At 45.3% G+C, this 12,086-nt stretch overlaps 1 protein-coding gene across 2 annotated transcripts in view; it reads right to left on the bottom strand.

The window, feature by feature from the left end:
* LOC139381927 (multimerin-2-like) overlaps window positions 1-12,086 on the bottom strand; it is a 31,494-nt gene that overhangs the window by 5,635 nt on the left and 13,773 nt on the right. Inside the window, exons 3-7 of one of the 2 annotated variants that reach the window (XM_071125789.1) lie at window positions 6,767-6,873; window positions 6,406-6,489; window positions 5,337-5,558; window positions 1,915-2,351; window positions 254-1,757 (exon numbers count right to left, since the gene is read on the bottom strand). In XM_071125789.1, the coding sequence (XP_070981890.1) occupies window positions 254-1,757; window positions 1,915-2,351; window positions 5,337-5,558; window positions 6,406-6,489; window positions 6,767-6,873 (2,354 nt within the window). The remainder of the gene's footprint in view (window positions 1-253; window positions 1,758-1,914; window positions 2,352-5,336; window positions 5,559-6,405; window positions 6,490-6,766; window positions 6,874-12,086) is intronic. The other variant, XM_071125791.1, reaches the window with a different exon arrangement.

Below are 12,086 nucleotides of genomic sequence, written 5' to 3'. Positions count from 1 at the left end.
TCTGCTTAGACCACTTAAGCCTGAACTAAAACATTTGTGGTTCACCAGGGGGCAGTCTTGGGTTGGTTCTCTGTCATGCGAAGCGACTCCCTGTTTTAACCCATTGCGAGCACTGACTTGAGGGTGTTTCACATGTATAGATCAGAGTTTAAAGTGAACTTCCAGTCTTAGTGGATGTTAGAAAGAAGTGTAGCCCAGCTTGATTGAGAGGTAGATATGACAGTGTTTTTGTCTTTCATAGATTGATGCCTACCTGATGTATCCCTCCTGCTGCGAAGGTTATCTCTCTCTCCAATGTGGTCTTTTATTCCCTCTTTGTTGTTATTGCGCTTCCTCTGTCTCTTCCCCTCCTTCCTCTTCATCAGGGCCCACAGCTGGTCCAAGTCCAGGGTGCTTTCTGAGTCGGCCAATCCCTCTGAGTTACTGAAGACGCTCTTGAAGAGACTCAAATGATTCTCTAAACCCCTCCTCAGCCAGGCCACCTCTGCCTGCAGTTTGGTGCCATCTTTGGTGTTGTTGCAGCTGGCAGTACAAGGCCTGTACTCCAGCCTGTGGACCTTCTCCCCCAGCTCCTTCACTGCTTTCTCAAGGCTCCACAGGTCACTGTCAGAGTAGTCTTGCCGGTCCTCAGAGGCTGCTGAGAACACGAGGTGGTCACTCCTCTGGTCTCCACTCCTCCTCTTCAGGCCGCGGGAGGCCAAGTCTACCAGCACAGAGGGCTCGTCTGAGGCCGGGAACTCTTCTGCCTGGGCGGCCTCCAGCAGGGAGGTGAGACTGAGGTTCTGGCCCCTGATCTGTTCCTGCATGTGGCGAAGCCTCTCCTGCAGTGCAGGGATGGAGTGGGCCTCCTGTTTGCTTTGGGGCCAGTCCATAAACCCCATCACCTCCTCTCCCAGGAGCATCTCCAGCACGTCGGTGTGGCGGATGGCATCATTCAAAAGAGAAAAGAAGGAGCTGGAGAGGTGACTCATCTCACCCGCCAACCACTCGTCGCTCTCCCGCAGACTGAGCATGTCACTCTGGATGCCTAGAAAGGAGGCCAGCAGCTGGGTCACATTGTGGTGGAGAGTCCTGCTCTTCTCTTGCTCAAAGGCCAGGGAGGCCTTGACGTGATCCAACCCCTGGTAGATGTCCTCCACAGAGGGACTCCAGCGCTCCGACCCAGCATCGGTACTCCCATCCAGGGCCAGCCGGTTGTCGTTGGCCAGCTCTGTGACGTTGGCCAGTCCCTGCTCCAAGCGGGAGATGGTGGCGGTGAATGCCTTGCAGTCACAGTCTCTGGCAGAGCTGACGTTCTTGTAGAACTGTATGAACAGGTAGTCCATGTCAGTCTCCATCTCCTGCAGCTGCTCCCAGCGGAGGGTTAGGTTGCTGGCCAGCTCATTGACGCGGTTCAGCACGGCTACTTTTGCAGCCTCCACCTCCAGGCCCGTCTCCATGAACTGGATCTGGCTGTTCCTCCACGTTTGGGCAATGTTCTCCTCAAGGCCTCGGAAGCCCCTCTTCAGAGCCAATGACAACGTCCTGGACATCTCCAAGTCTTCAACCAGGGCATTCACCCTCCCTGTGTTGTTGACCACCTTGTTGTCCAGACGAGCGATAGACTCCCACACTGCCGAGTCCTCTGGAGGGTGCTGGGCCTGGTTGGGTTCTCTCCTGTCCCCTGGGCTGGTCAGGTCCCTCTGGAGCTCTTCACTCAGATGCTCCTGCTCGAGCTTCATGTCTGACAGGGTGGCATTCAGGGACTCGAGATTAACCTACCCGGGAAACATATGAAAGGCATGAAGAACATTCTCACTTAATGCCCATAAAAAGTCTAAAGGTGGATGATACTAACACTGAAGTGAGAAACTAAGTCTCAAAGTTAAGAATTATTACATAGTTTCATCACCACGTCATGAGGGATTCACTGACCTGTAACATCTTGTCGTTGTGTTTGATCTTGGCGTCGATGTCTGTCTTGAAGTTGGTGATGTTATAGTGCAGCATGGCATGCTGGGAGTGTAGCCGATCCGCCATCTCAGCTCTCTGTCTCTCCAGTTCCTTCCTCACCTCCTTGATGTCCTGGAAACTCTGCTCCAGCTTAGCGTCAAAGGCCTCGGGACCCTCTCCGGCACCTGCACCCCGCAGGGTCTCCTCCTTTACCTCCCACTGAGCGCTCCGGAGCTGGGCCACATCCTGGGACAGACCCCCGACCTCCGAGGTCAGGTGCTCCAAGGTGCGGTTGAAGCCATCCAACACTGGCTGGAGCTGGGACATCAGGAGGGCCATCATGTGGGGCAGAGGGAGGGGGGACAGGGAGTCTGCGTAGGGCAGTAGAGCGACAGCCTCCACCTCACCCATGATTGGATCTGAGAGACAAACCAGGAGGTCAGTGCATAATATTTACTCACGTCAATCGGTAGAAGGATTCAGAACAAGACTCATTTTCAGTTTTAGACATATCGACTTTACATTTGTAAATCATAACACAAGGCTGAGATGACGCCACAACACACCAACCAATGTGTATAGGAGCATAGCAAGGCACCTTTTCAAAACCTGTTAGAATGTATTCTCTTGTAAAAGCTATTCATTCATCAGTTGTGCCATTAGTTCTCAGGAACACTTATGAGAGGCTTTAGTTCCAAGAAATCTACAATATAATTTTTTTTTTTTTGCTGATGTAGCCAAAGTAAAATGCCAAGTTGCCAAATATAGCTATGCTCTGTGTTATTCCTATTTCCTGACCAATATTTTGGAATTTAATTTCCCCAATGTATTGTTCTTCCTGACTGGACCTCTTTGTTTACAAGAAAGCAGAGTGATTTAATGTTGGATGGGTTTGTTTCGTGCACCCCAGAGACGGCCCTAATGGAAGCAGTTCCTTTTAGAGTTATAAGATACAGGCTGCAGGGATTCTCACATTCCTCCTAGAAATTGTGTGGGGGTGTGTGCGTTTTTGGTTTTACTATCCTTGACCAGAAGTCCTCTCAAGAATAGTAAATGAAAATTCAGACACGTGGGAACATTTTGCCAGTCCTCACATGGAAAAAAGGGCTATTTTAGGCTTAGAGGTTAGGTTTACAATTAAGTTGAGGGAAAATAGGATTTTGAATAGGAATAAATGGTTTGGTCCCCACAACGATAGTAAAACAAGCATGTGTGTGTGCATATTCGTCTGTGTGAGGGAATATGTGACATTGAATTCCCCCACCCACATATACAGTGCCTTCGGAAAGTATTCAGACCCCCAGTTGACAGTGCATGTCAGAGCAAAAACCAAGCCAGGAGATCAAAGGAATTGTCCATAGAGCTCCGAGACAGGATTGTGTCGAGGCACAGATCTGGGGAAGGGTATCAAAAAATGTCTGCAGCATCAGTGGCCTCCGTCATTCTTAAATGGAAGAAGTTTGGAACAACTAAGACTCTTCCCAGAGCTGGCCGCCCGGTCAAACTGAACAATCAGGGAAGAAGGGAGTTGGTCAGCGAGGTTTCAGCTTCTTAAGTAGTACCCGCAAAACACCAGTCTCAACGTCAACAGTGAAGAGGCCCCCCTCCCCTCCCTGGATCCATCCCGGAGTCGCCTCTTCACTGTTGACGTTGAGACTGGTGTTTTGCAGGTACTAGGCTCAAAATGGCCAGAAACAAAGAACGTTCTTCTGAAACTCGTCAGTCTATTCTTGCTCTGAGAAATGAAGGCTATTGTGCTAACATAATTGCAAAAGGATATTCTAATGATAAATTAACCTTTTAAAATGATAAACTTGGATTAGCTAACACAACGTGCCATTGGAACACAGGAGTGATGGTTGCTGATAATGGGCCTCTGTATGCCTATGTTGATATTCCATAAGAAAATCAGCCATTTCCAGCTACAATAGTCATTTACAACATAAACAATGTCTACACTGTATTTCTGATCAATTCGATGTTATTTTAATGGACAGAAAAATGTACTTTTCTTTCAAAAACAAGGACATTTCTAAGTAAACCCCAAACTTTTGTAGTGTGTGTGTGTATATGTATGCATGTATGTATGTATGTATGTATGTATGTATATATGTGTATATATATATATATGTATGTGTGTATGTGTGTGTATATATACACACACACATTATTTGGGGGGGGGGGGTTGATTTATCAGGGAATGCTGCAGCACTCTCAGCACCACTACTTCCCACAGCTATGGGTCATCGGCACATGGACAATAATTTTCTCCAGGTTATTGTATAATTTGTGATTCCCCTTTTTTATATGCCTAGATTATATGGTTGCAGGCATTTTTATGATTAACATTTTCTTCCCCAAACTGGAAACTCACGTGCTGTTTATGGAAGAGGGGGGCGAAAGAGACCTGACTCAAACTTAAATGTCCACCGTACAGCAGAGCTCCTATCAAACCAAACCCCCACAACTGAATAGATACTAGCATTTCATGAGGGCACTGCTTACAAAACCGAGCTGAGAGCTTTCCATGCAGAATGGGGCCCAAATAGGCTGTAAATATCTCAGGTTTTATGATAATTTATATCAATAATGCAATGAAAATTCTCTATTTTTTTAATCCTTGCAGTTTTACAATTTCACTGCCAGGGGGTGCTGCTGCCCCTCCAGCACCCATACTTCCTGTGGCTATGTCACCATGTTTGGCTAGAATACGAGACCTCACACTATGGTGTATTAGGCCCCTTAAGTCACCATCCTATTGTGGATTACATCATCTGTACACAATGTATGGGGGGGGGGCATTTTTTCCAGAAGGAAGAGGATTTCCTGAGAAGGAAGCTAATGAAGGGGGTGGGATGACACTAAGCAGGTGTTAGTGGAAATGCCCCCCACCCCTCCCAGTCAGCTGGATTATTTACTGCACTAGTCTAAAGCCTGTCAATTCTCTCAGGGGATGTGGATGAGACAGGCCATTGACCAGACAGGAGGGCATAAATAAGAGCTGGCAGTGTAAACATGCCAAACAGGACCTTAGAGACATGGTTTTGCTACTGTCTGAAAAATTCTGTTGATTTTCAAAGTTGTTTTCTATTGACATTGAATGGCCCGTTCCTTGCAGGTTTGTTATTGCCAACGAGATAGTGAGTGAACATGTTTTTGCATGTCCCAAAGAGGTTGATAGATGGTGTTAGGGGTGTTGCCAATGACGACCGTGCCTCCTTTTCATGGCCCTGATTTTGGCAGTGGTGAAAACATTCGACCTCCTAAAGCACAGTCACCATCCTGGTCTTGGAGGTCCTAACATAATTTATTTTAATCAGGCTTCCTAACGTTTCCCTAACTTTTGCCTAGTGTGATTATCATGATTTTAGTACAGTCATGGTGATTCTAGGGTCCCAACTTACCTCCATTATCGAAATCCTGCAGGTGGTGGTTGGGGTGGGGGTGGTCATCGCCATGGTGAGGGATGTGCTCCTGGGCCTGTCGAGGGTATGAGGGGGGCTCTCGGGAATCTGTGTGTGTGTTGTTCTCAGCCTCTGAGGGATGGCTTTCGTACATTGGATTCTCAGACACCTGGAAGTCATTCTGCTCCCACTCAGGCTGGTGGGTGAGTCTAGACTGAGCGCCTAGACAGATAACAGACAGATGGATAGAATTTTAGGAGGGGGGGGATTTCAACCATGGCTTTTATCAAGGTAAATATGTTTAACCACACTTTATCCTTGTTTCTCCAGTGGCACATTGTTGTATCTGTTGATGTGAACTGGACTCTCCCCCGACCCTGAGAAACATAGCCTTAGGTTTGCTCTCAGGCCACCACTTCTCACCCCACTTCAGCCAACCCTGTGGGTGCGCTTGATTAGTGTGTGTAATACAATAGCTATTCGACTCCAGTGGTGGTAAAGAATTCAATGTGTGAGCCCTCAACGGTTTAGGAAGCCCTCTCAATAAGGGACGCGGAGGGACTGAGAGGGGACCAGCCGACAACGAGAGACTTTGCGTCTTTGTTACTTAAAACTGGCCCAAAAGTGCAGAGGATTATTTTTAGGTCCCTAGTGTCTCAGGCTGCTGACTGTTTTCAGTCTTTCTTTCTCTCATGCCTGCAAATGTGTTTGTGTACTGGTGACTCTGTGTGTTTGGACTCATAGCTACACATGAGAGACATAGTTAAAGGGCTTAGGGCAGGCTGGGATGGGGTCAACACCCCCTTTTAAGGCCTTGCTTGATGTCCTGAGAACGGTTCACAAACCCTTTCCTCCCTCCCCCGGGAAGTGACAAACATCCCACACAGCCTGCTATAGCATTTACCCAAACACTCGCTCTCCTGGGCCACTGGCGTTTCCTCCGTTTATTCAGTTTGAGTCAGAGAGGGCGTCACGGGGCATTTGATTAAGGGCAGCTTACCCAGTCACCCCCCCCCCCCCCCCACCCCACCCCCCCACCCACCCACCCCTCAGATGAGCAGACCTCTACCTGTGTGGTGAGGCTCGGTGTCTCCTGGGTGTGGTTGTCCTGCCATTGTGGGGTCTGCAGAGTCAGATATATGGCCATCAGCTACTGGGGAAGGGAGATAGAGGAAGAGACCAGGAGCACAGAGGGAGGATGTTACTTTTATTGGTTCCACAGTTTTCGTAAACACGTTAATTCCCCAGCCGGTTCCTCTCGCAGAGTTAAGGGCCATTTCACACACAGGAAATCTACTTGAGATAACAAGAGCCAAACTCTGCAAGTGGTAAAGGAGACGATTTAGAGCAGGGCTGTGGAGGCATATTGCACTATAAGGTTACTTCTTATACCATGTGTGCATCAGTTGTGCGTAGCTCAGTATCAGTACCTGTTTCCTCACAGTTCTCCCCTCCATGTCCCGTGCAGCACCTCCACAACAAGGCGGTGAAGATCTTCGGGTTTAATCTGTACACTGGCCGGGTAGAGAGCTTGTACCTAAACACACAAACCAAAAAACATTGGATTTACACCTGATTACAACTCCTGTTTGCCATATCTTTAATATGAGTATTTTGAGAAGTGTTTGTCCACAAACCTGGAGAGAAGTTTAAGTGATTCCACTACCCAACAATGGTAAAGCTCCCTTACTTAAGCTCTAATATCCGACCAATCAACTTGCTGCCAGTTCTCAGTAAACTTATCGAACAAATTTTGTTTAACCCCTAATGAGACATGAGTCCTACTAAATGCAAGTTTAACTTTGGGGGGGATTCTAAACAATGCACATTGAATCATTCTCCTATTTGTTTAAAATTCTATTTGTACTGCTACAGTGGTAAATTTTAAAATAAAAGCTTATTCCATATTAAACGTACACCCCCACCTCTGTGTCATGGTTTTAAAATATATATATTCCAAATGGCTGCTCAGTTATTGGGCTGCACTTGTCATCCCGGGAAAGTCCCATATCTCAGCCCCTTTTCAGGTGTCCCAACATTTATTTCTACAAGAAAGGTCATTTTGTCAGCAAGAAACATCAGTTAATTCCGCCTACAAGAGTGTAGACCTAACCCTAACCCCAAATGACAGTCAGTGAAAAAGTCATTACACTTTTTGGTGCTTTGTAACCGATCTCTTTCTCCATTCATCAAATGGCACCAGCACGGTTTGGATGCTGGATTATTTTTTTGTTGGAGTGGACGGACAGGCAGCCTACTTTTTGAAGTGATTTGTTTGACTATAAGATGAAAACATCATGACTGGTTGTGTTCATGCCCCCCACCCACCCACCCACCCACCTTAAAAATATAGATATTATTACTGTTACATGGCGTCTTTACTAGGGCACATAAAGTGTGCACCATAGGAGGTCCCTTGAAAATAATTGAGACACCACTGAATGTGACGGCATAATTCACATTCTGACTGAAAGCATTGTATTTGGTACAAACCATTCCCTAACTACTAAACCTCAGCTGAATCTGGTAATGAATGATGTGGCTATTGAGCAGAGGCAAATAAACTTATTGCCGTTACCGTACACTGTAAATGATCACGGTCAAGGCATCTTGATTCTATTCTTGTGAAGATGAGGAGGGCTCTATCTGTGATGGTGCATCTTTAACACCATGTTCAAGCAAACAAGTCCTGCATGCTCTGGTTCTACCACATCTACGGCCCAGTTATATGGTCAGCAGCTGCAGAGAAGCAGCTCGGGAGACCAGCTGCTGGTCCACAACAGAGCAGCACATCTTGCGCTTCACTGTAAACAGAAGGTCGATATCAACAAGATGCATGCCGGTCTCTCTTGGCTCAAAGTAGAGGAACAATGTGCTGCATCACTTCTTGTTTATACGAGAAAAATGACTGTGTTAAAGATCCCACATTGTATAATTAAATAAGATACAGCTCGGACAGACCTGCTTAACCCCACCATGCATGACACCAGCGGTCTCTTCGTAGTCCCCAAATCCAAAAACGAATTTAAGGAAATGCACAGTGTTATACAAAGCCATGTTTACATGGAACTCCCTTCCATCTTGTCAAATTACTCAAGCAAACAGCAAAATGTGCTTTAAAAAAAATCAACAAATAAAACAACTCACTGCACAACGCCTCTCTCCTATCTGACCTAAATAAGGTGTATGTAGATGTAAACTGACACAAAGGTAACTGCCAAAATAATGGAAACGCTTAAGTAAATGAGGGCTACAAAGTATATTGAAAGCAGGTGTTTCCGCACAGATGTGGTTCCTAAGTTAATTAAGCAATTAACATCCCATCGTGCTATAAAAAATGCTGGGTAGGCCATTATTTTGGCTACCAGAGCTATGCCCCCATAGGATGACAATATCCACAACCACAGGGCACGAGGGGGGGGGGGGGTCACTGAATGGTTTGATGAGCATGAAAATGATGTAAACCATGTGCCGTGACCATCTCAGTCACCAGATCTCAATCCAATTGAACTCTTCAGAAAGAAAAGAGGACCAAGGCACTCTTCATATGATTAATTAAAATGCCTTTATTTGTATGGCATGTTCAATAGAAACAAAGATGAATAACTGACGCGTTTTCGCTGCATGGCTTTCACCAGGGAGTACAAAGATATGATAATACAATGTCCTCTTTTGAACAGCGTTTTACAATTAGCCCTGATTTGAAGAGGACATGCTTCTAGAATTAAAAGAACAACACATAGTAAGCAGTACTTTACACATTAAAAAGTGATAAGTTATCAAAATGCAAATCAAGGCTAGAAGCATCATAACCCCTAGAAAAGTTGGTCTAACCTTGAATATGACCAGGCAAAGTGGTAAGAATAGGAGAGCTGTCTATTTTATAGTACACCAGATCAGACATGGACCACAGCCGTCTAAACATACCTGAGGGCAATAGAGCAAAATGCCCACTAGATGACAGCAAAGGAACCACTCACGACCCGACAGGAAAAGTGAGAAATCCATATCTTTATTTAAACCAGGGTACTTAGTGGCCTGTAGTTTGTAAATCCAAAAACTGTCCCTTTGGTTTAGCTGTTTAAGACGGTCCCTTTTTCTAATTGAGGTCGGAATATGATCAATATCCAATTTAATCCAATTGAACGCTTATTGGAGACACTTGAGTGGCGCCTGAGACAGCGTTTTCCAACACCATCAACAAAACACTAAATAATGAAATTTCTTTAGGAAAAAAATACAAAATATAATTTATTGACGCATACACCGGATAGCAGCAGTACAATGTGTTGTTTTACAGGGTCAGCCATAGCACTATGCCGCCCCTGGAGCAAATTAGGGTTAAGTGCCTTGCTCAAGAGCACATTGACAGAGATTTCACCTTGTCATGTTGTCGCATCCCTCCAATAGAGATCCAGATTGTTGTAGAATCTACGCCAAGGCACATTGAAGTTATTCTGGCTCGTGGTGGCCCATCGCCCTGTTAGGATACTTTATGTTGGTGTTTCCTTTATTTCGGCAGTTACCTGTATGTACTGTATGTATGATGATGCTACTGAATCTAGGCCAAGAGTGTAGGTCTCTGTGTTTTTATAGCTTTATGTCCGTACAGGACCTTTATTCTTATTTTACATGTACATACCTCTGTTCTTGTCTATTAATATTCTGTATTGTGTCATCATTTATTTTTTGGTGGACCCCAGGAAGAGTAGCTGCTGCAACAGCTAACGGGGATCCTAATAAAATAACAAAATAAAACTAGAAAAATACCATTTACTGAAGTAAATGTGGTGTGCGTGCTCGTCTTGAAATATTTCTGGTTGTGAAATAATAGTAGTAGTGGTAATGGTACTTGCGGCAGTAGTAATGTCAGTGGTAGTAATAGGGTTTTCATATGATATGTATTAGTTACAGTCAGAGGCTTCTTGCCCATAGGGGCCACAAGGGCAAGTGCCCCCTGAGATGTATTAATTTTTTTAATCTGTCAGCTGTATTTTGCGGAGTGGGCACACTCACTGGACCAGGCAAAGAGTAAGCCCCCCTATTCTCCCTAGTAAGTGGTTCCTTCCAAGGCGCACCACACACAGCGTTTGATTTAATTTTACCTGCCGGTGATGGGCAGTACTCGCAGGAGTAGACCCAGGGCCAGGATAAAGTGACTAAGGGGCAGTTGAAACTGGCGAGGGGGCACAATTTTTGGGGGTTCTTGCGTTGGAATTGTATTGAGTTCTGCTTATATAATTACGCTATATCACAGTAAACAAAGTTCAAATGGTGAGACTCTGAGATCATGGAGTGCTTTTGAAGTGACAGGTAGACTACAGATTTCACACCAATCTATGCTGCGCTGTATCAGCACAATGGACAGCGCCCTACAGCTAGGCCGTTTTGGTAATGAGTATACGCGACAAGATAGATGGGGTAATTCACCTATTACAAACAGCCTATGTGAATGCAGCCGTACACACAGCTGTCTTACCAAAATAATGCAAACTAAATGCTGAAAGTAGTAGCCTAGTTATTCATGCTTGCAAACAAAAGTACTGAATAGCAGTTTGGCTTTGAATACCGACATAACTGTGAAATGAATGTGAACAGAACAAAAACAGTGGTACCAAGTACACAAAATATCAGGTCAATAAAGTCATGACACAATCTATATTTAGGCTAGTTACATTAACAGTAGACAAACGCAACAAAGAAAAAGTGAATGGAGAGCCAAGTAACCAAAACATATCAAATAGTCTTCGACAGTGAAATGCACACATGCACAGCGGCCAAATAAATAGGCCTATGGAAGGTGATGTCCTTCACTATTTTCCCATAGCCCTTGTTGATTATCCATTTCAAATATTTTGTTTAATTAAATATCACATTTACATAAGTATTTAGACCCTTTGCTCAGTACTTTGTTGAAGCACCTTTGGCAGCGATTACAGCCTCAAGTATTCTTGGGTATGCTGCTACAAGCTTGGCACACCTGTATTTGGGGAGTTTCTCCCATTCTTCTCTGCAGATCCTCTCAAGCTCTAGCAGGTTGGATGGGGAGCGTTGCTGCATAGCTATTTTCAGGTCTCTCCAGAGATTTTCGATCGGGTTCAAGTCCGGGCTCTGGCTGGGCCACTCAAGGACATTCAGAGACTTGTCCCGAAGCCACTCCTGCGTTGTCTTGGCTGTGTGCTTAGGGTCATTGTCTTGTTGGAAGGTGAACCTTTGCCCCAGTCTAAGGTCCTGAGTGCTCTAGAGCAGGTTTTCATCAAGGAACTCTCTGTACTTTGCTCAGTTCATCTTTCCCTCGATCCTGACTAGTCTCCCAGTCCCTGCCGCTGAAAAACATCCCCACAGCATGATGCTGCCACCACCATGCTTCACCGTAGGGACTCGGGAGGCCATATCTTCTATTTAAACCTACTAGAAAGTGTGTGCCCTCAGGCCTAGAGGGAAGCAAAAGTAATTCCGCTACCCAAGAATAGTAAAGCCCCCTTTACTGGTTCAAATAGCCAACCAATCAGCCTGTTACCAACCCAAACTTTTGGGGAAAATTGTGTTTAACCAGATACAATGCTATTTTACAGTAAACAAATTGAAACACCCTTTCAGCGTGCTTAAAGGGAAGGACATTCAACATGCACTTACACAAAGGACTGTCGCTAAAAATACCGCGGGGCTGTTTTGTTAGACTTCAATGCAGCTTTTGACATTATCGATCATCGTCTTCTGCTGGGAAAACGGATGTGTTCTGGCTTTACA

The sequence above is a fragment of the Oncorhynchus clarkii genome, chromosome 23 (genome assembly GCF_045791955.1).
Source record: "Oncorhynchus clarkii lewisi isolate Uvic-CL-2024 chromosome 23, UVic_Ocla_1.0, whole genome shotgun sequence".
NCBI classification, from domain to species: Eukaryota; Metazoa; Chordata; class Actinopteri; order Salmoniformes; family Salmonidae; genus Oncorhynchus; species Oncorhynchus clarkii.
The sequence above is the reverse complement of the archived record's forward strand: the minus strand, read 5'-3'. Positions and strand labels throughout refer to the sequence as shown.